The sequence below is a fragment of the Peromyscus maniculatus genome, chromosome 18 (genome assembly GCF_049852395.1).
Source record: "Peromyscus maniculatus bairdii isolate BWxNUB_F1_BW_parent chromosome 18, HU_Pman_BW_mat_3.1, whole genome shotgun sequence".
Classification (NCBI taxonomy): Eukaryota; Metazoa; Chordata; class Mammalia; order Rodentia; family Cricetidae; genus Peromyscus; species Peromyscus maniculatus.
Window position 1 is genome coordinate 3,709,784 of NC_134869.1, and position 26,685 is coordinate 3,736,468.

A 26,685-nucleotide genomic window follows, 5' to 3' on the forward strand; every position below is an offset into this window, starting at 1 on the left:
ACACATCTGAGGTGTAATCCTAATTAGTCTTATCAATAAAAACCAGGAATCAGATATTGGGGTAAAGCAGAAAGATCAGAGAAGCAAAGGAGCAGCCACAGTTACTTCTTACCTCTCCAGATCCTCTGACCAAAAGGGACTGAGAGCCTGTCTCCACCTCCCTAGTGCTGGGATTAAAGGCGTGAGCCTCCCAAACTCTGGGATTATATGCCACCACTCCCTGGCCTCTATGGTTAACTAATGGCTAACTTGGCCCTCTGATCTCCAGGCAAGTTTTATTTGTCAGAAACACAAACAAAATATCATACAACACATATCCATATTGACATGTACATATCATACACACACAAGTAAAATTTAAAAATTAAAAAAATAGCCAGGCGGTGATGGTGCACGCCTTTAATCCCAGCACTTGGGAGGCAGAGGCAGTAGGATCTTTGTGAGTTCAAGGCCAGCCTGGTCTACAGAGTGAGTTCCAGGAAAGGCGCAAAGCTACACCAAGAAACCCTATCTCAAAAAACCAAAATAAATAAATAAAAATTAAAAATGAATGAATGAATGGATAGATAGATAGATGATAGATAGATAGATAGATAGATAGATAGATAGATAGATAGATAGATAGATGATAGATAGATAGATAAAGGCAGGCAGTGGTGGCACATGCCTTTAATCCCAGCACTCAGGAGGCAGAGGCAGGCGGATCTCTGTGAGTTCGAGGCCAGCCTGGGCTACAGAGTGAGTTCCAGGACACCCAGGGATATACAGAGAAAACCTTGAAAGACAAACAAAAGAATGTGGTGTGTGTGTGTGTGTGTGTGTGTGTGTGTGTGTGTGTGTGTATGTGTGTGTGTGTGTTAGGGTTTCTATTGCTGTGAAGAGACACCATGACCACGGCAACTCTTATAAAGGAAAACATTTAACTGGGGTGACTCACTTACAGTTTCAGAGGTTCAGTCCATTATCATCATGGTGGGGAGTATGGCAGCATGCAGGCAGATGTAGTGCTGGGGAAGTAGCTGAGATTCCTACACCTTGCTGAGACACTGGGTGGCATCCTGAGCATAGGAAACCTCAAAGCCCACTCCCACAGTGACGCACTTCCTCCAACAAGGTCATACCTCCAAATAGTGCCCATTTTCTTTCAAATCACCACAATATGTAAGTTTTGCCTAAATGATTACATTGAATTCTCAAGACAGCAACAGGTGCTTTCACCATCCTCCTCCTCATCTGCAGAGAATCTGAAGAACTCCAGCAATGTCCGAGAGCAGCAGAACCAGAAAGGAGCCCACACATCTCACTCAATTTGGGTCTCCTTAGTGGCACCTTGATGCCCTTTGGGGTGTCAGTGTGGCAGTTGTACCTCAAACACCTCTAAAGTTGCCAGCACGAAATCAGCATGGAGAAGGCAGGTTTGCAGACTGCTATTTTTATAGTTTTATTTATTTACTTAATTACACCAGATAAGGTTTGAATATTGCTAAAGTCTCTGAGTACTTGATCCCCCGCTAAGGTCAAGTGTTAGTGGCACTGGGAACATGGAAGGTTTACACCTAGTCACGAGCTACTTCCTAACTCTGCTCCCACCATCAGGTAAGCCGTCTGCGCTCTCACTTCCTCTGCCTAGGTATTCTGCCTCACGATGGCCCAGAACCCACAGATCCAAACACTGCCCACAGAGACCTCTAAGACTGTGAGTCAAAGCAAGCATTTCTCCATGTAGGGTTCTCTGACAAGCATCCTGATTACCCTGATTCAAGTCTGTTTAATGCAGAGAACAGAAGAAGTGCTTATGAGTGCTGCCATGCCCTGTCCATGCCGAAGAATATGCCAGAATCAGGCAGAGGAGGTCCCTCCCACTCTTGGGGAAACATTCTTGGCATTTAAAACCAATAATGAATGTGCATGGAAACAAGAAAAGAGTGATGTGTGCCAGGAACATGAAGAGCAAAAATGATAGTATCCAGGGGACTGAAGACAAGAACAGTCTCCGCTAAGTGGTCCAGACCAGCAGCCCCAGAAGGAACAGGAGCCAGATGAGTATCTGCTGGAGGGAGGTGCATGGCAGGGACTGGATCAGGGGTAGCTCTCCTAAGCTGGGACATTGTTTGGGGCTTATGGTAAGGACGGGGCAAGCCAGAGGGAGGGAGAGAGTCTATAGTAGGGATATGCCACCATATTCGATTCCCAAATGCTTCCTGGGATTCCAAGCTAAGGAAATATTTTGTCTGTGCTTGCTCTTAGGACCCAAAGAGACTGTGAATGGGACACAACATTGTCAGCCAGCCCCAGTTCTGTGTGCCCATCAGTGTATAGTGAGGCCACTCAGCTGCCAGCAGCTTCACAGAGCCCTGAGCCCTGGGAACACCACAGTGACCGCATGGGGACATCCTGTGCATAATAAACAGCCCCATGCGGAGAAGCTGAAGTCTTTCTTGTGTCCAATGATTACAGTCATCACAAAGATTCTGTTACATGCTCAATAAATATTTGTTAAATGAATGAATAATTAATCACCCGGCTCCCAATTCCTCACAAGGTTCACAGATAGAAATAAGGCCTGGGAGGGTTATATATTTTGTCCAAATTTCTGATATGTAAAATGTGCACTGTTCAGTATCAAATCAAGAGCCTTCACCTTCAATAACCAAGCTTTTAAATTCAGAACATGCTATATTACAGAACGTATTAAGGAAATATTTATAATGAGCACAGATATCTGGTTGGGGAATAGAACATGATAATTGTCATAGTTAGCATCTCCCCATGCAGCCACCAGGCAATTATGTCATCCTGTCACTGGTTTCTGAGGTGAGTCCTGGCAGGCCCCTGAGGCATGGAGTAATTAACTTACCCTTCCTTTGATTTTGGTAAAGTGGGGTTATGCTGTTCTTTGGAAAGCAGCATCTCCACGTTGCTTTGGGTCCGTTCTGACAGCGCCTATCATTAAGGTTTGCGACTTGGCTGTCTGTGCCCGATGTTGCCATCCACTCAGGTGTTTCAGGCTCTCCACAGAAATGGATATTAAAAATGCATGTGTGCCAGTGCAAAACAGAAACCAAGGAGTCGCCTGAAAGTTTCCGGGCTGCCATGGAGAAAACAACTGCTTGTCCATATGCAAAAGAGGTTCTGTCACTAAGGGAACAGCCTGAGTTCCGTCGACAGTAATAGCTCTGATTACAGAAAGGCACTTTGCCTTCCTCTGCATATCCCATTTGCAATGATAAATTGCTTTTATTGCTGTCTTCTCCCAGAGCTCGGTTACCCTCTCAAAGAGATTATTGTTCGTCAGTTTAGCACAAATGTGTATCATGAAAGCTCTTACTAATTCCACAGTCCTGTGCTTTTAACTTATCTCTGCCATTACGCGAGAGTTGCTTTTAAAATAATTTTGCCTTTATTTAGTGTGTGTAAGTGTGTACATGTGCCACAGTAGACATATAAAGGTCAGAGGACAACATGTAGGGGTAAGCTCTCTCTCCAACAACTGAGACCTAAGGATTGAACTCATGTCCTCAACCTCAGCAGCAAGTGCCTTTACCCACTGGGTCATCCCACTGGCCCTCAATTTGTTCTTCAGTATGAAAAAGTGTCCAGTATTTCAGAGAACAACCTGGACTATGGAAATAAGTCTAGTTGCATTTCATTTACTTTAAGAACGAGCCTAGGCGGAAAACTCAGTGGCCATGAGTGCTTACTGCTCTTCCAGAGGACCAGAGCTTGGTTCCAGTACTCATGTTGGGCAGTACTAAGTTACTTCCTATAACTCCAGCTCTAAGGGTTCCAATGCCCTCTTCTGGCATCTCCAGGTACACACACACACACACACACACACACACACACACACACACACACAGGCATGCATACGCGCGCACTCATACATAACATAAATTTTAAAATAAATTAAAGGACTAACCATGGCGCTGCATTCTATCCTTTTTGGGTTTGCTTGCTTGTTTGAGGTTTTTTGTGTTGTTGTTACCATCATCATCATCATCATCATCATCATCATCATTATTATTATTTTGATGATGATGATGATGATGTGTATGGGCGTTTTGCCTACATATATGTCTGTATACCACATGAGTGCTTGGTGTCCTCAGAGGCCAGAAGAGGGAATCAGAACACCTGGCACTAAAGTCACAGATGATTGTGAGCTGTCATGTACATGCTGGGGATTAAACCCAGGTCCAGTGAGCCATCTCTCCAGCTCCCTCCTTATTTTTTGGATGCATAGAAGTCAGAGTCAGTAAAACACTTTCCTCTGTACGGCTCCCTAATTACTCACTTGAGTCCACTTAGGTAAACCAAGACTCTCTTGTCCACTGCTGGGAATGTGCCCAGCAGTTGACATTGGACTTGTTCCTGCTCATTCCTGAGAAAGTTCTCTGTTAAGTGAATCTGTGAGAGTCTGTTAAAGGGTATCAAAGATTTATTAAGATATAAAACAGGGAGAAATACACTCACTGGTACAGAATAAAGTAAGCAGCTGTCGCCGTCCTCTGTTCTGCCCAGGGGTGAATAGAACCAGACGTCCAGTCTCCAAACACCCCAAGAGAGAGAGAGCACACACCCCCTCCTCAGTTTTAAGCAGTCATGTACCCAGAAAAAACACACCTCTATCAAGCTAGATACCCCAAGGTTATTGGCACAATGAATTCCCATAACAATCCTCTTATCTTCCAAGGTCCCTACAAATCAAAGTTGTTCTCCATGTTGTTATCCTCCTTCTCCTTCTCCTCCCCCTCCTCCTCTCCCCCTCCTCCTCCTTCCTCAGATTATCTCTGCAATGCCCTAGAAGGCTTAGTTATTTCTTCCTGTATACCCAGTGATGTCTCCTGAGTACATTAGCATGGCACAGCAGCTGTAATTTTCATCTGGAGAGGTCTGCTCTACTTATCTCTGTAGTCTGCACTAGTTGACTTCCTCATCGCTGTCACAAAACACCTGACAGGTGACTATAGAAGGGGAGTTTCCAGTTCAGGGTCAGGACAGTCCATCATGGTGGTCCTGGAGGCAACTGGCCACATTGTATCCACAGTCTGGAAGCTGAGAGAGACCCAAGCTGGTGCTCTGCTGGCTTTCTCCTTTTTGTTAAGTTTAGGATCTCAGGACACAGGATGAAGCCATTCATAGCTAGGGAGGTCTAACTACCCCAGTTACCCTGATATTGGCACTCCCCGGTGGACATGTCGACAGGTTCATCTCCTGTGTGACTGTAGGTCCTGTCCAGTTATGTGGATTTGACAATCAATGTAACCTTTACATTGCCCCAGAGCCAAGATTTGTTGGCCAAGCATGCTACTGGTCCTGTTATTACTGATTTATAACACAGGGCCCAGTGAGGTTTTGGGGACCACACTTCAGTTTCTTGATTGTCACAGTGTTCAGATTCATTGTTGTCCTCTGTTGTAATAGTGCTCTTGGCTTGGGGCTGGGAACATCACAGTGCAGAATAAAGATGAAATTCCTCTGATCCTCTGTAGTTTATCGTGGTCACATGACTCACTTCTGGCCAATGGGGTATGCTGTATCATGCGACAGCTCCAGAAACCCTCCTTAAAGAGGTGCTGGGTCCACTTACCCTTTCTTCTTTACTCCTTTCCACTGTGGCAACTTGGAATGTAGAGTTGATGGACATAGCTCATCAGCCCCTTTGGGCCATGGAGTGAACACAGAGGAGGTAGATGGTTGCACATTAAAATAAAGTCTAGATCCCTGAGGCCTCGTGAGAAGAAGTCACCACACTATCATTTCCAGTTCTGGAATTCTATGAGATGAATTCCCGTGTTGTCAAAAACAACAGGAAAATAGGAGGGGGTCTGCTCAGGTAGATGGTTTCAGCAGAAGTGGAGCAGGATGGGACAGGGTAATGGGGGTGAAAAGGAAGGGCCAAAATCATTATATACATACATCTATACATACATACATCTATACATACACACACACATATACACACACACACATACACACACACACACACACACACACACACACACACACACACACACACACACACACACAGTGCCAGATAGGTTTTGTGTCAGTTTGACACAAGCTAAAGTCATCAGAGAGGAACCTCAATTAAGAGAATGCTTTGATAAGTGCTACAGGCAACAGGAAAATATTGTAAGAACTCAGCTGGCTATGGCAAGCCACTACCTGAAGGGATCAAGGATTTCCTTCAGAGGAAGCCAAATTCCAAGGAGCTTTTGGTGTTATTTGGCTTGTTATATATCAGCTGTCTTCTGTTATGAAAATCATGTGTGCCTTCATAGTTTTCCCAATTGATTTTTCCCTAAGAAGGGCTAACAGTGTGGATTGATCACTCTCTGGACATACACAGTCCAGGTATTTGGAGAACAGCCTCAGGAAAGGCTTCTTTCCTCCCAGCTCATCTGTTTTTTTCCTTTCAGCATTGGAATCGAGGACTAACAGAAATAACAGTCCACATGCTAGTCTCCTGACTTAAGATAAATTCCACAAGGAGATACCTTCTAGGTCAGGTGGACGTTAAGTAATAGCTTTACCCAATTTAGCTTGGACCCTCCTTTCTTACAGCCTTACTAACTTTATAGATGCTTAACTTCTTACCTAACTACTCCTAGGAATATAGATTGAGCACATAAATTCTCTTTTTGTTATACTAATTGATATTAGCTCTCTTCTCTTAACCACTCGATTTTCAGGTTGTTAAAGAAAGCCTGACACTCACTGCCTAAGGAAATTCTTACCTACCTTTATGACCTTGCAGGAATTCAGGCCTGGTGACCTGGCTGGAGGGGAGGATTGTGATTGTTTGGGTATGTAACTGTAAAGCTAGAGAGATTCCATAAAGTGAATGGACTAAAGAGCTTGGTGTGCTGAGATTCTATTTTTCCAAAAATAGTCCTCACCATTCGTAGTTTCTCTCCTGAGCCCCTGGGATGTATAATATTAAGGCTGGTCCCTCTAATATTATACAAGAGATAAGATCAGATTATAGGCAGGCCTGTAGAGCATTTTCTTAATTAGTAATTGATGGGAGAAGGCCTAGCCCATTGTGGGTAGTGCCATCCCTGGGCTGGTGGTCCTGGGTTCTATAAGAAAGCAGGCCGAGCAAGCCAAAGGAGCAAACCAATAAGCAGCACCCTCCATGGCCTCTGCATCAGCTCCTGCCTCCAGGTTCCTGCCCTGCTTCCTGTCCTGACTTCCTTTGATGTGGAAGAGTGATTTGGAAGTATTGTAGCGAGCACATACCCCGGTTACGGGGGAGGAATAATCACTCTTGATTCAGACTTGGTATAACACTCATTCATTCATACAGAAAGATTACAAGCACTAGTCATCCTGTCTCCCAAATGGAAGCAGGAGTACCTCTCCAGGTGTACAGGTCCGGACTCGCCACGTCTCTTCCTCTGGATCTTGGGTCAGCCTTCCTCAGGTCAGCCACGTCTGCACTGGGGACAGGATCTCACGTCTCTGGCAGAGGAGAGTCGTCTCTCGCGAGGGCCTGACGAGCTCTGTTGGTCGGATCTGAGGCTTCATCTTTTATATTCTTTCCTGGCTGGGTTTCCACACATAGCTTATAGCTTATCACTACTCCATTCGTGGTTTACTTACATCATTGTATTGCTTATCACTCCTGACCAGGGTTGTTCACCCTAGGCCTTCCATGTGTTCCTTACAAGTATAAACCAAATAAACCCTTTCTTCCGCAAGTTGCTTTGGTCATGGTGTTCACAGCAATAGTGACCCTAACTAATAAATACATGTATGAAACTATCAAAGGACAAAAAATAAAAATTTTAAAGAAAATTCTCTGTGTTGCCTAAGCTATGGCTCTGGGAGTGTGGCTGGGGCCTCCGATACAACTGAGCCTAATCTTAAGAGTACAGAGGATTTTCTGCTTCCCAAGGAGAGTGCTTTCTAATATTTCATTTGTAATATTTCAGAACTAAAAAAAAATCCTTCAAAGGTTTATGTGAGTCTTATCAAGAAGCTCTAAATTAGAAAATCAAATGCATGGCTAGTACCTCCCCACTTCCTGGAAATGTCAGATGCTGAGTTCCACTTGCATTTTTCCCGGTCCCTGTTGTGTTTTTAGCTTCTGTCATCTTCACATTAGAGAGGCTGTGTACACGGACTGTGAGTGATCAGAGCAGCCAGCAGGGCCGACTTCCCTGCAAGCCTCATGACCCGTCAACGGCCCTCCACTGCAGGGAGGCGCAAAGGGGAGACCCTTGCTGCCAACCATCCACTGAGTGCCAATGCAGCAGACACCCGGTCACCGGGTAAAGGAATCTGACCGGCAGAGGACACGAGCACACCTGGAGGGTAAAGAGCCAGTGGGTGGGAAGTGCTGTCCAGAGAGGCAGAGACAGAGAAATCCAGCTCCCAGCGATTTCAGTTGGGGAGCAGGGTGGACGAGAAGAGCACTTGGGTGGAGAGGACTTTCCCAACATAGGCTGAGCCACGCATGACTTCATCCTTGGTGTTGGAGTCACACCTAAAGACACAGGCACATAAAAACCACACGGACAGTGGCAGACTTGAAGAGTGCAGAGTCAAATACTCAGTGTTCGTATTTAACAAGAGAGGCATTTGAAGAGGGGCAGGGGGGGATGATCTATGCATTGTACTCTGGACTCAGTGACAGCATGCCAATCATGCTAAAAGTGTAATGACATCCCTTTATCATACGGTATAAAGACTCATTCATTCAAGAAGTGTTGCTAGAACGGTGTGTGGCACAGTCCGGGGCAATCCGGTGGTAGACTCCACATGCTGCCACGAGCCTTGTGCAGGTATTCAGGGAGCTGAGTGGATGCCGGGTGAGAAGCATCCCACTTAGGGGCCAGGACAGACCCACCCACAAGATGATGGGTCGAAAGCACGAGGGATGGTTGGTATTATCCAAAACAGAAAGAAGAAAAACAACTTGTGTCAATCAATAAAAGAGACAAAACCTCCTTGACAGGCAACGGAGATCCAGGGACAGTGCCACACATGTTGGAGAGCCTCTGTACACGTTCATAAAGATGGCCTGGGAGCACAAAGGACAGAACTAGTTCCATTTATCTGTTCTGCCTGCCAGGTGGAGAAGAACAAGGTACTTTGGGCTCAAGATTTTCTGACCCCCCCCCAAAAAAAAAACTTTGAATGACAAACTAGTGATTTGGTGATGTCTTGGAAATATTGATCATTTTATTTCCCTTAAACATGCTACACTGGAAAACACTCCAGTGGAAAGCAAGAATACTTGGGCAGCACAATTGGTCTTGATTGAAAGGGTAGGGGCATGAGGTTAGGTGGGAAGAGAAGATGGGTGGGTCTGAGAAGAGTTAATGTGATCAAAATGCATTGTATAAAGTTCTCCACAATCTAACTAAAAAAACTTGGGGGGGGGGCGGGGAAGCTACATCAAAAGAGTCTTTACAGGAAGAGTCCTCCTACCTGATGCACCTTTAAAACGTTTATGTCACCCATGTGCTTTGCTTACATGTATATATGTGTAAGTTTGTGTCTGGTGCCTGTGGTGGTCAGAAGTCATCAGACCCCTAGAACTAGTTTTAGAGACAGTTGTGAGCTGCCGTGTGGGTACTAAGATTTGAACTCGGATCCTTTGCAAGAGAAGTGAATGCTCTCAATGGCGGAGCATCTCTCAACCCCTGGCGCATTTTTATTGTTCCCTGGCTCAGCAGCAATGAGCGTGCCTTTCTGCCAGACATAGAGTCAGGAAGCAGGATCCTGGTATAGGGACACATTTCTGGAGCACAGAGACAATGCAGAGTGATGGGTAAGGCATATGCATGAAAGTCAGAAAATCTGGTCCAAATCTTAATTCTTCCTCCAAACTAGATATGTGGACCTCTGTTGTAGAATGCTATTTTAAGATGTGTTACAGTTGTTTTTGCTGTGAAACATTTGTCTAATGATGCAAAGATGTGTTGCATTCTCTTATGTTGCACTTGTTTAACTCTGTGAGGCTGTGTTATTTTGCCTGGCTAAAACACCTGATGGTCTGTAATTAAGACCTCCTACCCCCTTCAAGAAATGACATTCGATATTTAAAATTATATATATATATATATATATATATATATATATATATATATATAATTGAATGAATACTGCGAATGTAATCCATGAATACCACAAATGTGATTAATATTATGAGTGTAATTTAATAAATAAATAAAAACACCTGAGGGTCTAATAAAGAGCTGAATGGTTAATAGTGAGGCAGGAGAAAGGATAGGCGGGGCTGTCAGGCAGAGAGGATAAATAGGAGAAGAACAAGAAGGAAGAAGTGATGGAAGGAAGAGAGGAGGACATCAGGGTCCAGCCAACTACACAACCAGTAATGGAGTAAGAAGTAAAAATATATATATATATATATATATATATATATATATATATATATATATATATATGCAGAATAAAGAAAGGCAAAAGCCTAGAGGTAGACAGGATAATTTAAGTTAAGAAAAGCTGGCTAGAAATAAGCCAAGCTAAGGCCAGCCATTCATAAGAAAGAAAAAGTTTCTGTGTATTTATTTGGGAGCTGGATGGCAGGCTCCCAAAGACCAAAGAGTAAAATTAAACAAAACAAAAAACTGACTACAGGCTACAGGCCTCTGGTTACTGAAACGTGCAATGATAATAATGGCACATGCCTTACATAGATGAAAACCTCAATAATAACAGGTGAGGAGTTTTCGGCAGTGCTGGGATTGAACATTCGACCTTGTGGTGGTTTACATGAGAAATGTCCCCCATAGGCTCACACAATTGAACACTTGGTACCCACTTGGTGTCACTGTCTGTGGAGGTGTGGCCTTGTTGGAGGAAGTTTGTCCCTGGCACAAGCTCTTTGGGAGTTTATAGTTTTGCCCCGCCCACTTCCAGATATTTCTGCTTCATATTTACAGTTGAGGATGTGATCTCTCACTTCTCACTCTGGCTCTGGCCCTGGGCTGCCATGCTTTTCCTATCGCTTGTGAGACTGATTTTCCACTGGAAACACTGAGGAGGCAACTTCTCAGTATTTATGGGCTCTTCTTTCTCTGGACTCCTAAGCTTAACTATGCACTTCCTTCTGTTAGTTGATTTGGTCATGGTGTTTTATCACAGCAACAGAAACATAACTAATACAGGCTTCATGAATGTGAGTCAAGCACTGGGCGACATTCCCAGAATATTATGTAATATATAAAGTATCTAAGGCATGCTAGCTTTGCTTACATCAGTCATTATTGTCCATAGCTGTTGCCCTTATTCTATCACAAGCATGGCAAACTGCTGTATCTGACAGGAAACATTGCTTTGGAGCAGTGTTCAGGCATAGACTGACAATCCAATTAGCCTCATTTGAGCCTTCAGAGACCTTCCAGGTGAGCAGAGTGACCTCACAGCTGTGTAACTAGGAGCCAGTTCTTCAATGGTGTGACAAAGTCATAACTTCAAAGCATTTCATCCAGGACCAAGGAGATGGCGAGATCAGAAGTTCAAGGTCATCCTCAGCTACATAGTGAGTTCAAGGCCAGCCTGAGATACATGAGACACTGTCTAAAAGGAAAAGAAAAAAATATAACAAAAGTGTATAAAAAGGTGCATTTTCACCTAACACATTTCCACAGCTTTAACTCTAGATTACACATCATGTCCATAGTGACTTTCTCTCCGACCTTCCCAAATACTTCTTTCAGTCTCAACTAAGCTTGAAAAATGGTATCCCATTTGGGAGAGCATTGGGGAAGAGTAATCTGTAAAAGAGAACTCCTGGTAAGGAGGTCTTAGCTACAGACATCTCTACTGAAATACACTTGGTAAGGATGGAAAGCAAGGTGGGTAAGAGTTAGGGAGAGGCGAGGGAATGGTGGAAAACAGGTCTCTGCCACCTGTAATTCTGTCTTTCTGTTGCCAACTGTGTTCTACCGAGGCCATGATGAGATAAGCAGATGTAGGAAATGTGGGAAGCACACAAACCTCAAATTCATGAGAGCAGTCAGGTAAGGGAAGAGACAGGGTCACAGATGATGTAGCTGCCTTTGATGGTGAACCATGAAAAATATCTTCTCAGCTGGGGGTGTGGCTCTGTGGTGGAGCAGCTTGCTGGCTATGCAAAAGGCTTGAGTTTAATTCCCAGTCCAAAGAAAGAAGGGAGGGGGAGAGACAAAGAAAAGGGGGAAGGGAAGGGAAGGGAAGGAGGAAGGGAGGGAGGAAGGGAAGGAGGGAGGGAGGAAAGGAAGGAGGGAAGGAAGGAAGGATGAGTGGATGGAGGGAAGGAGGGAAGAGACTCGGTAGGAGAGAAATGGGCAAGAGAAGATAATGAGAACAATGAGAGTATCTTAGTTAGGGTTCTGTGAAGAGACACCATGACCACGGCAACTCTCATAAAGTGAACATTTAATTGGGGCTAGCTTACAGTTCAGAGGTTCAGTCCATTATCATGGTGGGACATGGCAGCATGCAGGGGGGTGTGTTGCTGGCTACATCTTGGCTTGCAGGGAACAGGAAGTCGACTGGGTCACTGGGCAGTATCCTTAGCATAGAAATCCTCAAAGCCCATGCCCACAGTGACACACTTCCTCCAACAAGGTCACCCCTACTCCAACAAAACCACACTTGCTAATAGTGCCACTCCCTATGAGATTATGGGGACCAATCATAATCAAACTACCAGAGAGTGATCAAAGTAGTTACCCACATGTGCGCACGCGTGCACACGTATTATGTATATATATATACACATACATATATATGTATATATATACAAAATTGTGGAAGAATAAGTAAAAAATAAAATAATGAAATAGGAACCACCCACAAAAATCAGGGACCCGTAGCACTGAAACATAGCACACTCGTGACAGAACACTGTGGTCTGCTTTCTGTCGCTGTGATGAAGGCCACCACCAAAAGCAGCTGGGGAGGAGAGGGCTCCTTTCATCTTACAATCCATCACAAAGAGAAAAAAGTCAGGTAGGAGCTCAAGGCAGGAACCTGGAGGCAGGCACTGAAACAGAGGCCATGGAGGAGCCCTGCTTCCTGGCTTGCTCCCTATGGCTTGCTCAGTTTGCCTTCTTATACAACCCAGGACCTCCTGCCCAGGCATGGCATGGTCCACAGTGGGCTGGGCCCTCCCATGTCAATCAATAACCAAGAAAAAACCCTGTGGGCTTGCCTACAGGCCAATCTGATGGAGACACTTTCACATTTGAAATTCTCCTGAGATAATCCAAGCTTGTGTTAAGTTGACCAAAAAAACTAACCAACACATAGACTTCCAATAGGCCAATTTACAACAAAACAAACATCAATGGGATTAAAACATTCAAAGGGAGAAAGAGTTGATGGGGTGGCTCAGGCTGTCAAGCCTGTTTTCACTCCCAGGGACCACAGGGTGCAAGGGGAGAAGCAAGTCACCTGAGCTGTCCTCTGCATGCATGCGTTGATACACATGCACGCCCCCCCCCCAATAAATAAATGTAATAAAAATTAAAGAGAGAAAAAGAACTCTTGAGCAAAGAAGAGACAAGACTATTGTTTTAGGTAACAACTCTGTAAAAGACAAAATGAGCTGAGGGGGTACAGAGGAGGTACCACGGGTGGGGGGCGCTATCATGGTGGACAGTACAGACCCAGGACAGTGTGAGGACAGAGGATCAGAGATGTGCAGGAGACCGTGCACGGGGCACTGGAGCGTGTGAGAAACGAGCAAGGGAGAGAAACAGAGCCTGGCTTTAGCTGCTCCCAAGGACGTGCGGGATCGGGAGAAAGATTCTGGAAGGGAGGAGGACTGGGCTGAGAGATACGGCACTTGGCACATCACTTTTGGGATGCTGTGTTCCTCTCTCCATCTCTCTTCTCCTCTTGCCAGCTCCCTTCTGGGCATGTGGTTCCGACCTAGGGGGCCCAGTGTGGGACCTGCAGTGCGCACATGCGCACATTCACGGCTGCCGCTGGTGTCCACTAGAGGGCAGCTATAGCCGAAAACGGGCCGAGCTTTTCCCTGGGAATTTACTAAGTTTTAGTTCCTTGAGGAACTGGCTAGCTTGAGGAACTAACTACAGTTGCAGCCCACCCAACCCAGTTTGGATTTTTCAGTCTTCCTCTCTTTCTTAGGAGGTGAGCCCGGAAGCTCTGAGATGCAGACCTGAGCGGAGGATTTGCATGTGAAATGAATGGAGCCCTCAGGACTCTGAGTGTCTTTGTTTTATTTTGTGCCCTTCCTCATATTTGTGTGTGTGTGTGTGTGTGTGTGTGTGTGTGTGTGTGTGTGTGTGTGTGTGTGTGTGTGTGTGTGTGTGTGTGTGTGTTCCCTAACCACTCTGCTTTCTTAAGCTCACCAGCATTAACTCTGTTCTGTGATCAACACACTCGCACCTGGGGACAGCCACGCTGCCGTGACTCTGAGGTTCTTGCTTAGTGAGGAAACATTCTCAGGGCATGACTCCCAGCAGGAGTGCCAAGGAGGTGATTAAGGAAAAAGAAAAAAGAAAAAGAAGGAAAAAAAGGAGTGCGGGGCTCAGACCTCCAGAACAGCACCTCTGACCTGCTCTCAGGCATGCTTCCTTGTTACTTTTGATCAATGTTATTTATCTTCTTTTTTTCTTCCATCCCATTAACCCAAATGTAGCCATTTATCTTCAGAACTTCAATGTTTGCTGTTCCCCCCCACACACACACACACCCTTTTCCTTCAGTCCTGTTTGTGAGGGGCTAGAGCCGCCTCACACTGCCAGTGGAGCTTTTTAACCAGGAGCAGATTTCTACAGAGAAGCTGCAAGATTCCTGCAGGTCTTTACTGGTCTTACAAAACTTTGCAAAATGCTGCTTCAGACTATAAGAAAGAGAAAATATCTTGCATTAGAATCCTTCAACATCTTTAACTCCCGCACCCTCACACTCTGCATTCGTGGCATAGTTTTGTCCTGTGACCCTGTGATGGTAATGGGGGAATCTTTGGATCCTTCTAAAGGTTCATCCATTTCTATTGAAGCTCCTGACTCATAATGGATTTGTCTAATCTGCTAACTACACTTTGACAATTTTAAATCCAGCCAAATATTTGGGAGTAGTTATTTGTGTACTCATAGCAAGTCCACCAAGATCACCATATGAGCCATGACTCCTTGCATAGGAATAATACTGTGTGGCGCTTCCCTGTGGTTCATAAGCCACCCCATTCTAATAGGCTCTGTCTTAGTCAAAGTTCTATTTCTGTGAAAAGACACCATGGCCATGGTAACTCTTATAAAGGAAAGCACTTCACTGGGGCTGGCTTACAGTTCAGAGGTTTAGTCCATTATTGCCATGGTGGGAAGCGCGGTGGTGTGCAGGCAGACATGGTGCTGAAGAGGTAGTTGAGAGTTCTACATCCAGATTGGCAGGCAGCAGGAAGAGAGAGTGTGAACCTCTGGGTCTGGCTTGACATCCAACCTCAAAGTCCACCCCTAGTGACACATTTCCTTTAACAAGGCCACACCTCCTAAGAGTGCCACTCCCTATGGGCCTATGGGAGCCATTTTCATTCAGACCACGGCGGGCTCCATGTGTCTATTGCAGTCCCAAGTTTCATCAGCATAGAAATCAGCTATGCCATCACAGCAGTCTGCAGGCCTTCCTCTTCTGTCACAGGCTTCCAGGTCTCCTCCTGTAGGGGGTGACAAACTAGGAGAGCAAGATTCTCAGCTCTTCTACCCATGACCTCCTTGACCAGGAAGAGAAGGAAGGGGAGGACATCATCCGTGAGGGCCCTATTATCATATCCTCTTCCAGGGGGAGGCATGGGATGCCCACCTGGCCAGGAGGCATTCTATCAAAACCACTCCCTCCCTCTCTACATGGAAAACCCTGCAGGATGTCCCAGCAACCATCAAATATCATTGCAAAACTACCACATAATCACAGGGCTCATTGGAAAGGTTGGGATTATGAGGTCTTTGATGAGAGACTCAGACTTAAGATCAAAGATAGTCTGTACACTCTCTACAACCCTATCAGGCATTCCTCCGGTACTAAAAATGGTCAGTGGCATGAGTACAGCATTCTGGGAGCAACTTGATTATTCTCTGAGTGTCCTTTCAAAGTGCTTTGATTTTAGCATCTTGGATGCTGGTGACTCCTCCTGTCAGCCTGATGAATCAGCAGTCCCAGCCCATGGTCAAAGTCACTGCCTTAATAATATTGGCATCAGATTCCAGTGGGCAGGTGATGGTTGACCTCCTGACCGTCCTTACTAGAGATGTTTCCCTGGGAATTTCTCCACCTGTTGCAGCATCAGCACCAGATGCCCCATTTGCTGTTCAGCCACAGCTGTTGTCGTGAAAGGCTGACTCTGCAGACTGTACAGAGAGCCTTAACTCCTGCCTCCATTCCCATCACACGGTGCTATTCCATCCACCTCTGTTTCGGGTTCTTGTAAATGCTTCTTCCTCTTCTGGATCCTCTGCAGGGCACTGGTTTCCATGTTGGGGAATGTTTCCTCTAGTTACTAGTTTCCATTTCCTGGAACTGAGTGGACATACAAATGTATGGAACAGAAACAAGTGTGACACACACAAGATGTCACTATGAGTACAGTGGACAGGACAAAGGTGTTGTCCTAACTCAGGTAACACTCTAAAGAGAAACTGTCTGACACAGCAGAACAGTTCCCATGTTGTTATTCTCTCCTTTTCTTTCCAATAATAGAACACTTGATTCTTTCACATTAGTTTATTATGATTTTATCGAGGTGTAATTGGCTATTTAATTCTTTAATATTTTAAGTTTGCATCGGAAGTAATGGGCCTCATTGTGGCATTTTTGGACATGTGTCATTAAACTTTGTTCTGATTCATCTGTCTCCCTCACTGCCCTTCCCCATCCTTCCTGCTTCCTCCTACTCCTTGCTGGTCTCCTTCATCCCCACAAAGAATTTCAGCTTTCATATCACATGTATTCCATTATCTTCTACCTCCCCACTCCCATTAAGATCTGTTCCTTCCCTCTCATAGTCCATGCATGCACACATAAATATAAACCTAGGTTCAGCATATGAGAGAAAACACACAGCATTTGTCGTTCTGACTCTAGTTTATTTTGCTTAGCACAGTGCTATCCATCTCCATCTACTTTCCTATACACCATGCCTTCATTTCTCTGTATGGCTGAGTAAGACTCCATTGTCTGTACACACCATGTTTTCTTTATCCATTCATCTGTTTATGGACACTGAGGCTGGTTTCGTTTCCTGTCTGCTGTGAAGAGTACAGCAATAAACACAGTTGTGCAAGTGCCTCTATAGTAATACTGACTTACAGTCATGGGTGTATTCAGGAATGGCGGAGGCTGGGTCATGTGCTAGTCTATTGTCTGTGCCTTAAGGAACCTGAGCATTGAGTTCCACAACAGCTGCACAGGTTTATTCAACTCCAGCAGTGAATAACAGCTCCATCTTCCATGTCCTTACCATTGTTAATTGTCTCCTTCTTTCTCTCTTCCTTCCTTCCTCCTTTCCTTCCTTCCTTCCTTTCTTTTGTCTTAATGGTAGTCATTCTGACTAGGGTGAGAGAGATTCTCAAAGCATTTTTAATTTGCATTTCTTTGATGACTAAGGATGTTGCACACTATGGTGGTTTGAAAGAGAATGGCCTCCACAGGCTATAGATTTGAATCTTGTTCACCAGAGAGTGGCATTATTTGAGAGGATTAGGAAGTGTGCTATTATTGGAGGAAGTATGTCACTGGTGGTCAGCTTTGAGGCTTTAAAAAGTCCATTCCAAGCCCAGAGTCTATCTTTTTCTGCTGCCTGCAGATCCAGATGTAGAACTCTCAGCTACTTTTCCAGCACCGTGTCTGCCTGTGTGCCACCATGCTCCCTACCCTGATGATAATGGACTAAACCAGTTCAGTACTTTCTTTTATAAGAGCTGTTGTGGTCATGGTGTCTCTTCACAGCAAGAGAACACTGATTAAGACACCCACTTATTTGCTGTCTGTGTTTCTTCTTTTGAGAACTGTCTATCAGTCCATTGACTTATCAGATTAATTTGGTCACTTTTGGTGCTTAACTTTTGAATATTCTAGTTATTTGATATGTAGTTGGCGAAGATTTGCTCCTATTCTGTGCCCTACCTCCTCACATTAGTGATTGTTTCCTTTGCCATACAGAAGTTTTATAATTTATCCCATTTGTCAACTCCTGAGATTATTTCTTGAGCTTTGAGAGTCCTTTCCAGAATGTTCTTGCCTCTGTCCATATTGTCAAGTGTTTTTGGGTCTCACGTTAAGGTCTTGGATCTGTTCTGAGTTAGGTTTTTTGCAGGGTGAGGGGTATGTACCTAGGTTCATTTTTCTGCATTCACGTGTCTCATCTTCCCAGCACCAATTATTGAAAAGGCTGTCCTTTTTTCCAGTGTATATCATGCTAAAATTTTGGTGGCTAGGTTAACTTCTGGGCCCACTTTTCCATTCCACGTGACAATTGTCCTGCCAGTGCCAGGCTGTTACTGTGGCTCTGTTGTATAATTTGATATCAGATAATGAAAATTCAGCATTTTAAAGCATGCACCTATGGGTTTCTAGTGGCTTCCCAAAGCTATACCTCCATCACTAATGTTTAATCCCAGATAATTTTACTATGCCCCCCAAAGCATTCCCATACTTGTTCCCAATTACTCCTCAGTCCCTCTTCCCTCCAGCTGCTAGCATGAAGCATTCTCTCTCTCTCCACCTCTTGCTTTCTCTCTCTAGAGAGAGATTGAACCTGGGATCTTATCTGTGTTGGCAAACCCCCTTCTACTGAGCTAAATCTCCAACCTCTTTCTGTTCTTTTTGACAGGGTCTCGGTCAGCTAGGCTGGCCTTGAACTCATTCTATAGCTCAGGCAGATCTTGAACTTGCCATCCTCCTGCCTTGGCCAACCTGTGCCACTTCTATTTTCTGTTTCTGAGTATTAGCCCACCCCAGGCATTTCATCTAATAGTTGGCTTCATCTACTATATGGCCTTTTGTGTCTTGCTTCTTTCATTTGGCATGTTGTCAAGGTTCATGCACAGTGTAGGAAGTGAATACTGTTCCTGTTACTGTCAATAGTGTTTTGTTGTTTAGGCATGTCATGACATCACTTCTTGTTTATCTACTGGCTGTCATGAATAGTGCTGCTAAGACAATTGTACTCAAGGTTTGTAGTTCTTAACCACTGAGCCATCTCTCCAGCCTTATACCTCACATGCCCTTGTCCCAAAATGACCACTTCCCACCCTCTCCACTCCCCTAACTCCCCACACACATTTTACCAGCACTGCTTTGAGCTCATGGCCTTGATTCGCATCTTACTGGGAAAATAAAAACTACCAGAAAAGGGTTTCATTCTTATTTAATCTACCAAATGACTGTCACATGTATCCCTTGGCACACTCTGTCCAAGGCCATCCCCCTGTTGTGATCAGTCCTTTTTGTCTACTTTGGCCTCCAAATTGCCACTTTCTCCTCCAGCGTCTCCAGTTCCCCCCACACTATGTCAGCAAGCAAACAGCCTGAGAAATGCAGCCCCTCTCCTGCCTTTCCACTTTAAGTTAATTGGAGTTAGCCATTTGTAGCCAAAGAAGTCCCAATTAACACAGGACACTAGAGAGGGCCCGTGGGACCAGCCTGTGGCTGGACTGTCACTGCCATGTCACACAGAGCAGCGGCGTGAGGCTCACAGAGATCAGCTTGCCCAATCTCCAACATCTCCCTGCTCAAGGCAACAAGACCGCCTTCCTCTTGGCTTTTTATGTATGCAGTCGCATCCCTTCCACCATTCCCTTTTGCTGGGAAATCTCTGGAACCATCCATCTTCCCTCCTTGTTCTTGACTGAAACCATCCTGCTTTCAAGTAGAAGTGTTCTTCCCAGGTTTACTGCTGACCCTCCTATTGGCAAGTTTTCAGACCACTCGGCAGCCTCTTCCGGCTGACTGCCTAGCTACTCTTGACACAGTGGATCAATTCTTTTCGGATCCCTTTAGGAGGGAGGTTGACTTTCTGTTTCCCAATTCTACAGCCTCTAGAAGGGGGCATTTCTCGATGTTCCTCCTACCTCAGCAGGTCTGGCTTTTGCTTGGAGTTCAATCCTCCAGCCTCTCCCTTTTCTTGTCCGTCTGCATTTAACCACTAAGAAATGTCATCTACCTTCATGTTTTAAACACCATCTACATGATGATAAACTCCCAGTTTCTCTGCCAAACTACAGAGGACTATATTGAAGCATCCAGACAACATCCCCACACTGGTCATCTAAAAGGCTTCTCAGGTACACTGGCCCACACAGAACAGCGATGTCACCACCAACCTGCTCTTCCCAGTCATTGTTACCATGGTCACCCATGGCACTTGGGCCAGCTTCTGTTGCTCACACTCTTCTGATCTGGTAGCATCATCAGGTCTACACAGATTTCAGTGACCCCTCCCTAGCCCCTCCACTGCCCCAGACCTTGACCTGGGCCTCACCTCTTACTTCGATGATTTCCATAGCTTCTTTAGAACCCCCACATACCTTAAAATAGGAATTATAAATATATTTGCTAATGGTTTGTTTAAAAAAAAATAATGTAAATCAACCCTTGTCACTCAGCTTTCATACTTTCCCTAGCACACACACAGACTACATCCAAATTCCTCACTGCCTGGACTCAGGTGCTCTGTGACCTAGTGCTTAGGTCTCCCACCTCCCTTCCCTCCCCCTCTACTCCAGGCACTGGCCTTTCCTAGTGCTGCTAAGCATGCTCCAGGGCCTTTGCATATGCTCTTTCCATCAAGCTTGGTTTGTTCACTTGCTTTATTTAATCCTCTGCCCCGGTGCTGGCCACCTTATAAACCCTTGCTGTTCACTCCACTTCCCATGCTCCTCTATTCCTTCACTAGGTGTTATCACCGGCATATCAGTTCATATTTACTATCATTTTCCCTTTTCAAACATAAGCTCTATCAGGCGGAGGACCCCGTGTGCTTCCTCTTAGGCCTTCAGCTTCTAGAGAGTCAGGACAGAGGAAAAGGGAAAGAGCAGCAGTGTGGTAGGTACCAAGGGGAAGAGACTGATGGGAACACCAGAAGACTGGGGTGCTAACCATGTGGAAGTTATGGTGACAAGCATCGGATTTTCAATACTCAATTATCCAGCAGCTGCTCAGGTGTTAGGTGATGTCTGAAGCACTGCATTTCTAGAAGGAAATGAGATGAAGTTTTTGCTCACTCTAACTGTAAAGTGGGGAATGGAGCAGAGAGGGTACTGTAGAATTATCCAGCCAAGTGTTGTGGAAGCATACCGAGGACGGATGGGAAGATTGATTTTGCTTGGGGGATGCTCTTCACAAGGGAGGAGGGAGTGAGGGGGAGGGGTGGATTTGCAGGCCAGACTTGAACTTGCCAGAAGAGAAGCCTGAGAAGCACACAGGAAAGAGTCTCAATGAACTGCCCCCACCCCTGCCCCGCTATGGAGGGGAGGCATCTTCCTAACTGGTGCTTTCCTAGTTTCTAATATTCTCTCACACCTTCCAAGCACCAGTTGCTCTCTGATCTCCTGGGAACCTTTTTGTGTCTCCCTGTGCCCACTCCATTCTGACCTTCAGCAAAGAAAGAAGACAGTTCCAGACAGTTGGCGCTTGCTCACCGGGCCACACTTCTCTCTGCAGTTGCGGTCCTTGACCTGTTCAGGGACACCAGGTGCAGCTGAAGATGACTGAAACCCACCTCACAACTGTGCCACGGGACCACAGTGTCCCATGAGCACATTACACTTTAATGAAGGACTTGACACTTTCTATGTTTACATAAAATTCCTCTTACATATTCAAGACAGCAAAGCAAGGGAGAGTATTTAATGCTCAGTAGAGAATTTTATGTGAAAGAATGATTGTATGAATAATTAATGAAGTGAATTTAAACTACAATTTGTTTTGTAACTAGTTGTTTTGAATCAGAGACACATTTTCCCTCAGAAAGAGTGTCATAAATGGCATTTAGTGCCAAGAAATCCCACTAAGACCATTTAGCCCATAATGTAGCAAGAAAATGCAGAAAAGGACTAAAATTGTGTAAGAATGTGATTTAAACAGTTTTGAATATTGCTGTTCAAACAAAGGTAATCTAATTAGAAGATGATATATAAAAAGTATGGTTTCCTCCCCCCCATTAGATTTCTGAGTCCTTTGAAGGGTTTTGTGAAGCACTGTCTCCTTTAATGTTTATTTCCTAATGAAAGGGTATATGCTCTTTCCTCTGGGATAATCATATCCTGTGTTATTCTTTACAGTCAGGGAAAGAGGAGAATTGAGTCTCTGACCTTGAAGAAGGCTAGTTTTGGTCAGGACAGTTTGGAAGATTGTATGAGGAAAATTTAATTGAACAGTATTTGGAGGGAAAAGGAACACGGTGTGGGCATGATCTCATCAGAAGAAAATAAGGAATATGGTGGCGGGGGAGGGGTGTGTGGGAGTGGGGGTGGGGTTGGGGTGACGACTCTACACAGAAGGCATAAATAGCTCAGGCCAGAACTAATGGAATAATGACACTGGAGTGTGTTTTCAGCGGTGTTTGCAAACACAGATTTGCCTGCTGAATCTGGTGGTATCTCAGTCACCCTAACTATTGTGGTTCTAGAATAACCTGGCAAGGGCAACTTAAGGGAGAACAGGTTTATTTTGGCTCAGTTTTCAGGGCAGGGAATTTCTGGAGTCAGGAACCCGCAGGAACCTGCTGCACCGCACCTTTAGGTGGGAGCCTGCGGCATGCACCTTCAGCCGGGGCTGGCTGCACCGGACCTTCAGGCAGGAAGCAGAAGTAAGGGAATGCTGGTGCTCACTTCTCTTTTATGTAGTCCAAGACTCAGGCCCAGGGAATGGTGCCATGCACTTTTAGGGTACACTTTCCTACCTCAAGTAATTTAAGATTCTCACAGGTAGCCAGGGCTAACCTAATCTAAATAGCCCCTGACTGGTGACCCCTGATCCTACCGATCTCAGTCAATACTAACTGTTCAGGTGGGCACCACAAGATGTGGAGTTTGTGCAGTATTATACCCTTTGTTGATTTTGGTGACATCTCACTGGACAAATACTATTGACTTTATGTGTCAATCAGCTGAAACGCTTGTCTTTAATATATGTCAAATTCCCCATCTTCTCCATGTTCTCTTTCTTCTTCCTCCAGCCTGCATTATATGGTCCTAACTAAATCATTTCATCGCTGGTGTTCTTTTAAATGACATCACAGAACTAAATTATATATCCCTTCCAATTCTGAAAATTTCATTATGAAATCCTCCAAAAAGACAAACCATAATGAACCAAGAGGATGAAACCTAATTATATGGCCCAAATCAGACAGCAGTGATCTAAATATCATAAATGATATGTGCGCAAGCACACACACACACACACACACACACACACACACACACACACACATAATGTCTGTGCTCTGAGCTGTTTAGGTGGTTGAGATTTATCTAGTAAGATAAGTGTATTATCTAGTGAGAAGTGTAGGGCTGTCCTGGTATTGAAAAAAGAGGCCAGAGTTTGGCGAGATGGCTCAGTGGTTAATAGCACTTACCTTCAAGCCTGACATCTGAGTTTAATTTCCAGAACCAATATGGTTGGAAGGAGAAAACTCTCCCACAAATTGTCTTCTAAGCCACACACACTAAATATAATAACTTTTTTGTTTTAAATTGTGTGTTTGTGTGTGCACGCACACCCTTCTGCAGGAAATATGTGCACGTGAGAGCTGTGCCTAAGGAGACCAAAGAGAGCTGGAGTTACAGCCACTTGAGAGACGCTTGTCTGGGGCTGAGAATCGAACTCCCGTCTTCTGCAATAACCGCTGGGTATCCAGCTCTACCCAACTTCCACCTCCCCCCCCCCCCAAATTAAAAAATAAAGTAAAAAAACACCAAGGCTGGGAATGTGGCTACTTTGGTAGAGGGCTTGCCTAACATGAATGAAGCTCTGGGTTCGACCCCTAGCACTGCACATAAATCAGGTTTGGTGTTTCATGCCTGTTATCTCTCATCACTCTGGGGAGCGGGGGAGGCAGGAGGATCTGAAATTCAGGATCATCCTCAGCTACACAGTGAGTTAGAAGACAGCCTGGGATGCAGAAGAGCCTGTCTCAGGGGGAAAAAAAAAAAAAAAAAAAAAAAAAAAGGAGGCCAGAAAACAGGCGCAAAATCTGTGTTCACTCTTATCTCCTCCCACACAGAAGAAACACTCTGCGCAACCGCAAGCAGATAAAAGCTTATCTTCCCACCCCGAGTTCCGCCACGGGTACAGGGGAGGGCGGCCTCGAGCCGGACCTTCCCAGCGCCTTAGCCCGGAGGGCCCGAAGCGCTGGGTCAGGCGAAAGCTTGGTCGCCACACTTCCGTTGTCCCGGGTCCCTCCTGCTACGTTTCCGGCGTCGCTTGCGCTCGCCACACTTCCTGTTGATCCTGCCGGCAGGGGGCCGGGCTGAGGGGCGGGCCGCGGCCACTGGGCAGGCGCGGGCTGGGAGCGAAGCTGCCAGTCCCAGAGCGCCGGGCGTCCTTGGAGAACTGCCGAGCATCCCCGGAGCGCCGCCGAGCGTCCCCGGAGCGCCCAGCATCCCCGGAGCCGCCGAGAGTCCCCGGAGCGCCGCCGAGCGTCCCCGGAGCGCCGCCGAGCGTCCCCGGAGCGCCCAGCATCCCCAGAGAGCCGCCGAGCATCCCCGGCGCGCAGCCGAGCATCCCCAGCCTCGCGTCCCGTGCTCCCTCGCCGCCGCGCCATGCCAGCCGTGGACAAGCTCCTGCTGGAAGAGGCGCTGCAGGACAGCCCCCAGGTACCGCCGGGGAGGTCGGGGTAACCGCTGTCCGCCTCACAGGGAGGTTAGGACAAGTAAGTTTTTAAGCGGTTTCGTGCAGAAGACGACGTCAGCACTGTGCACCAAGCCAGTGCTGGTACTACCGATTCCGTGAGAACGAATGAGTGCAGGGGCCGGGATGAGAAGCGGAGAAAACCTGGATCCATCGCCCAGCCGACCCAGGACTCCCTTTGGCACTTTTTCCACTGGTGAAGAGAAAATGACAGCATTTGTCCCATTTGTGCCATGGGGTGGAGCTGGGGGCGGGGGCTTCATTAGCATCGTGGAGATGTGAATCAAGTGGTTTGAGCTGGAGAGTGAAAACTGGCAGGCAGACAGAGCACACGAGTGCAGGGACGTTGCTTCAGAATTCAGTACTACCTTCTCCAGGGATCTGCTGTTCTCTTAACCTCCTACCCTCTCATAGTTTTTCTGGTATAGCATCCTTAGCTTATTTAAGTAAGTCCCTTTATCCCTTAGTGTCTCTGAAAAGTTAGAAAGGATTAGGCTGTTCTCTCAGTTTCTCCTCTCCTTTTGGGTTCCCCCCACCCCCACCCCCCAAGTGAATTGTGCCTCCCAGATGGAACTTTGACGGATTTACCTACATTTCTGCACCGCTCCCTTGTAGAATAAGTCAAAGGGGGCTGTGTGTACCTGTGTCCTGTGCTCGTTTACTTGTGATTGTCATCGTATAGACTAGTTGTTACAATTCCCATTATTTGGTTTTTGATCCAAAGTCCTACTAAGTAGCCATCCATAGCTGGCCTGAAACATGCTGTGTGACCAGGCTAGCCTTGAACTTCTATCCTGAGTGCTGGGATTACAGCCTGGGCTGTCATGCCCAGCCTATTTTTTTTTTTATTGATTTAATTTTTTTTAATAGATTGGCATCTATTGTGCTAACTTTTTGAAGGCCTCTTTGTACAGCTGTGGGTGTCCGTGTTTGGTGTGGACCACAGCCCTTGGTGGAAGGCCTATCAGCCATCCTCACCTGCTGCTGGGATCTGAACTTAAGTGGATGGAAGTCTGTGTTAATCGTCATGGTTATGAACAGGGATTTCCGTTCACTTTGTGTCTGGGGACACTGAAGGTCAAAGATAGACTGCCTTCCTAGCCAGTCATGACAGCTGAGCCAGGCTCTCCTCATAGAAATCGCACGGGGTAGAGTTTTAGGGTCTCACCTGAGTGAGTGTGCTCAGCTTCTGGAGAAGTGTAAAACACCGACAGTGAGTCTGGAGACCTGGGTTGCAGTTCTGGCTCTAGTAGTTAGCTCAGTTTTCTCAACTGCAGAAATTCTGCAGAAAACTAGGGGGATGGAGTGGATGGTCTTGGAGGTGGTGGAAAGTTTAAAATTATATCCTATCCATGTGATTTACAACTTTGAGCTGCGTGTGGGGGAAAAAAACCCCTGATGTTTAGAGGCATTATCATTCCTATCTGGCATTCTTTTTAATTTTTTTAAACATTTATTTCTTTAGTAAAGGTTTATTAGGTAGTTGGCTTCCCTGAAAAGTTACAACGCCTTTATTTACTTCTGTCCTTTGTTTTGTTATCTTTATTGTAAGGAATATTTTTAAATATTTTTTATTTCCTAATAATTTAATATATTGCATGGTGTGTCTTTATCATACCCCCTTTCTCCAGACCCCCCAGTATGTTTCCTTACCCGTTTTTCTGTCCTTTCCTGCCCCCCTCCCCGCTCACTAGCACACAAAATCTAATTAATGCTTTCCTCATATGCATGAGTGTGGGGCCATGGAACCAGGGTGACCTCCCAGCAGCCACACCCCCCAAAAAACTGACTCTACCTCCCAGAAGCCATCAACAGCCAGAAGCTTCTCAGCTGAGGGTGGGGCCT

The 26,685-nt window shown here is 45.7% G+C and overlaps 1 protein-coding gene and 1 pseudogene across 2 annotated transcripts in view; one reads left to right on the plus strand and one right to left on the minus strand.

Moving 5' to 3' along the window:
• Nucleotides 1-15,520: 15,520 nt before the first annotated feature.
• LOC121823820 (heterogeneous nuclear ribonucleoprotein K-like) lies at nucleotides 15,521-24,754 on the minus strand (annotated as a pseudogene).
• The window catches only part of Appl2 (adaptor protein, phosphotyrosine interacting with PH domain and leucine zipper 2), a 46,881-nt gene continuing 44,633 nt past the window's right edge, over nucleotides 24,438-26,685 (plus strand). The window contains exon 1 of one of the 2 annotated variants that reach the window (XM_015986565.3): nucleotides 24,438-24,806. In XM_015986565.3, coding sequence (XP_015842051.1) covers nucleotides 24,753-24,806 — 54 coding nt within the window. In that variant the 5' untranslated portion in view covers nucleotides 24,438-24,752. The remainder of the gene's footprint in view (nucleotides 24,807-26,685) is intronic. The other variant, XM_015986566.3, reaches the window with a different exon arrangement.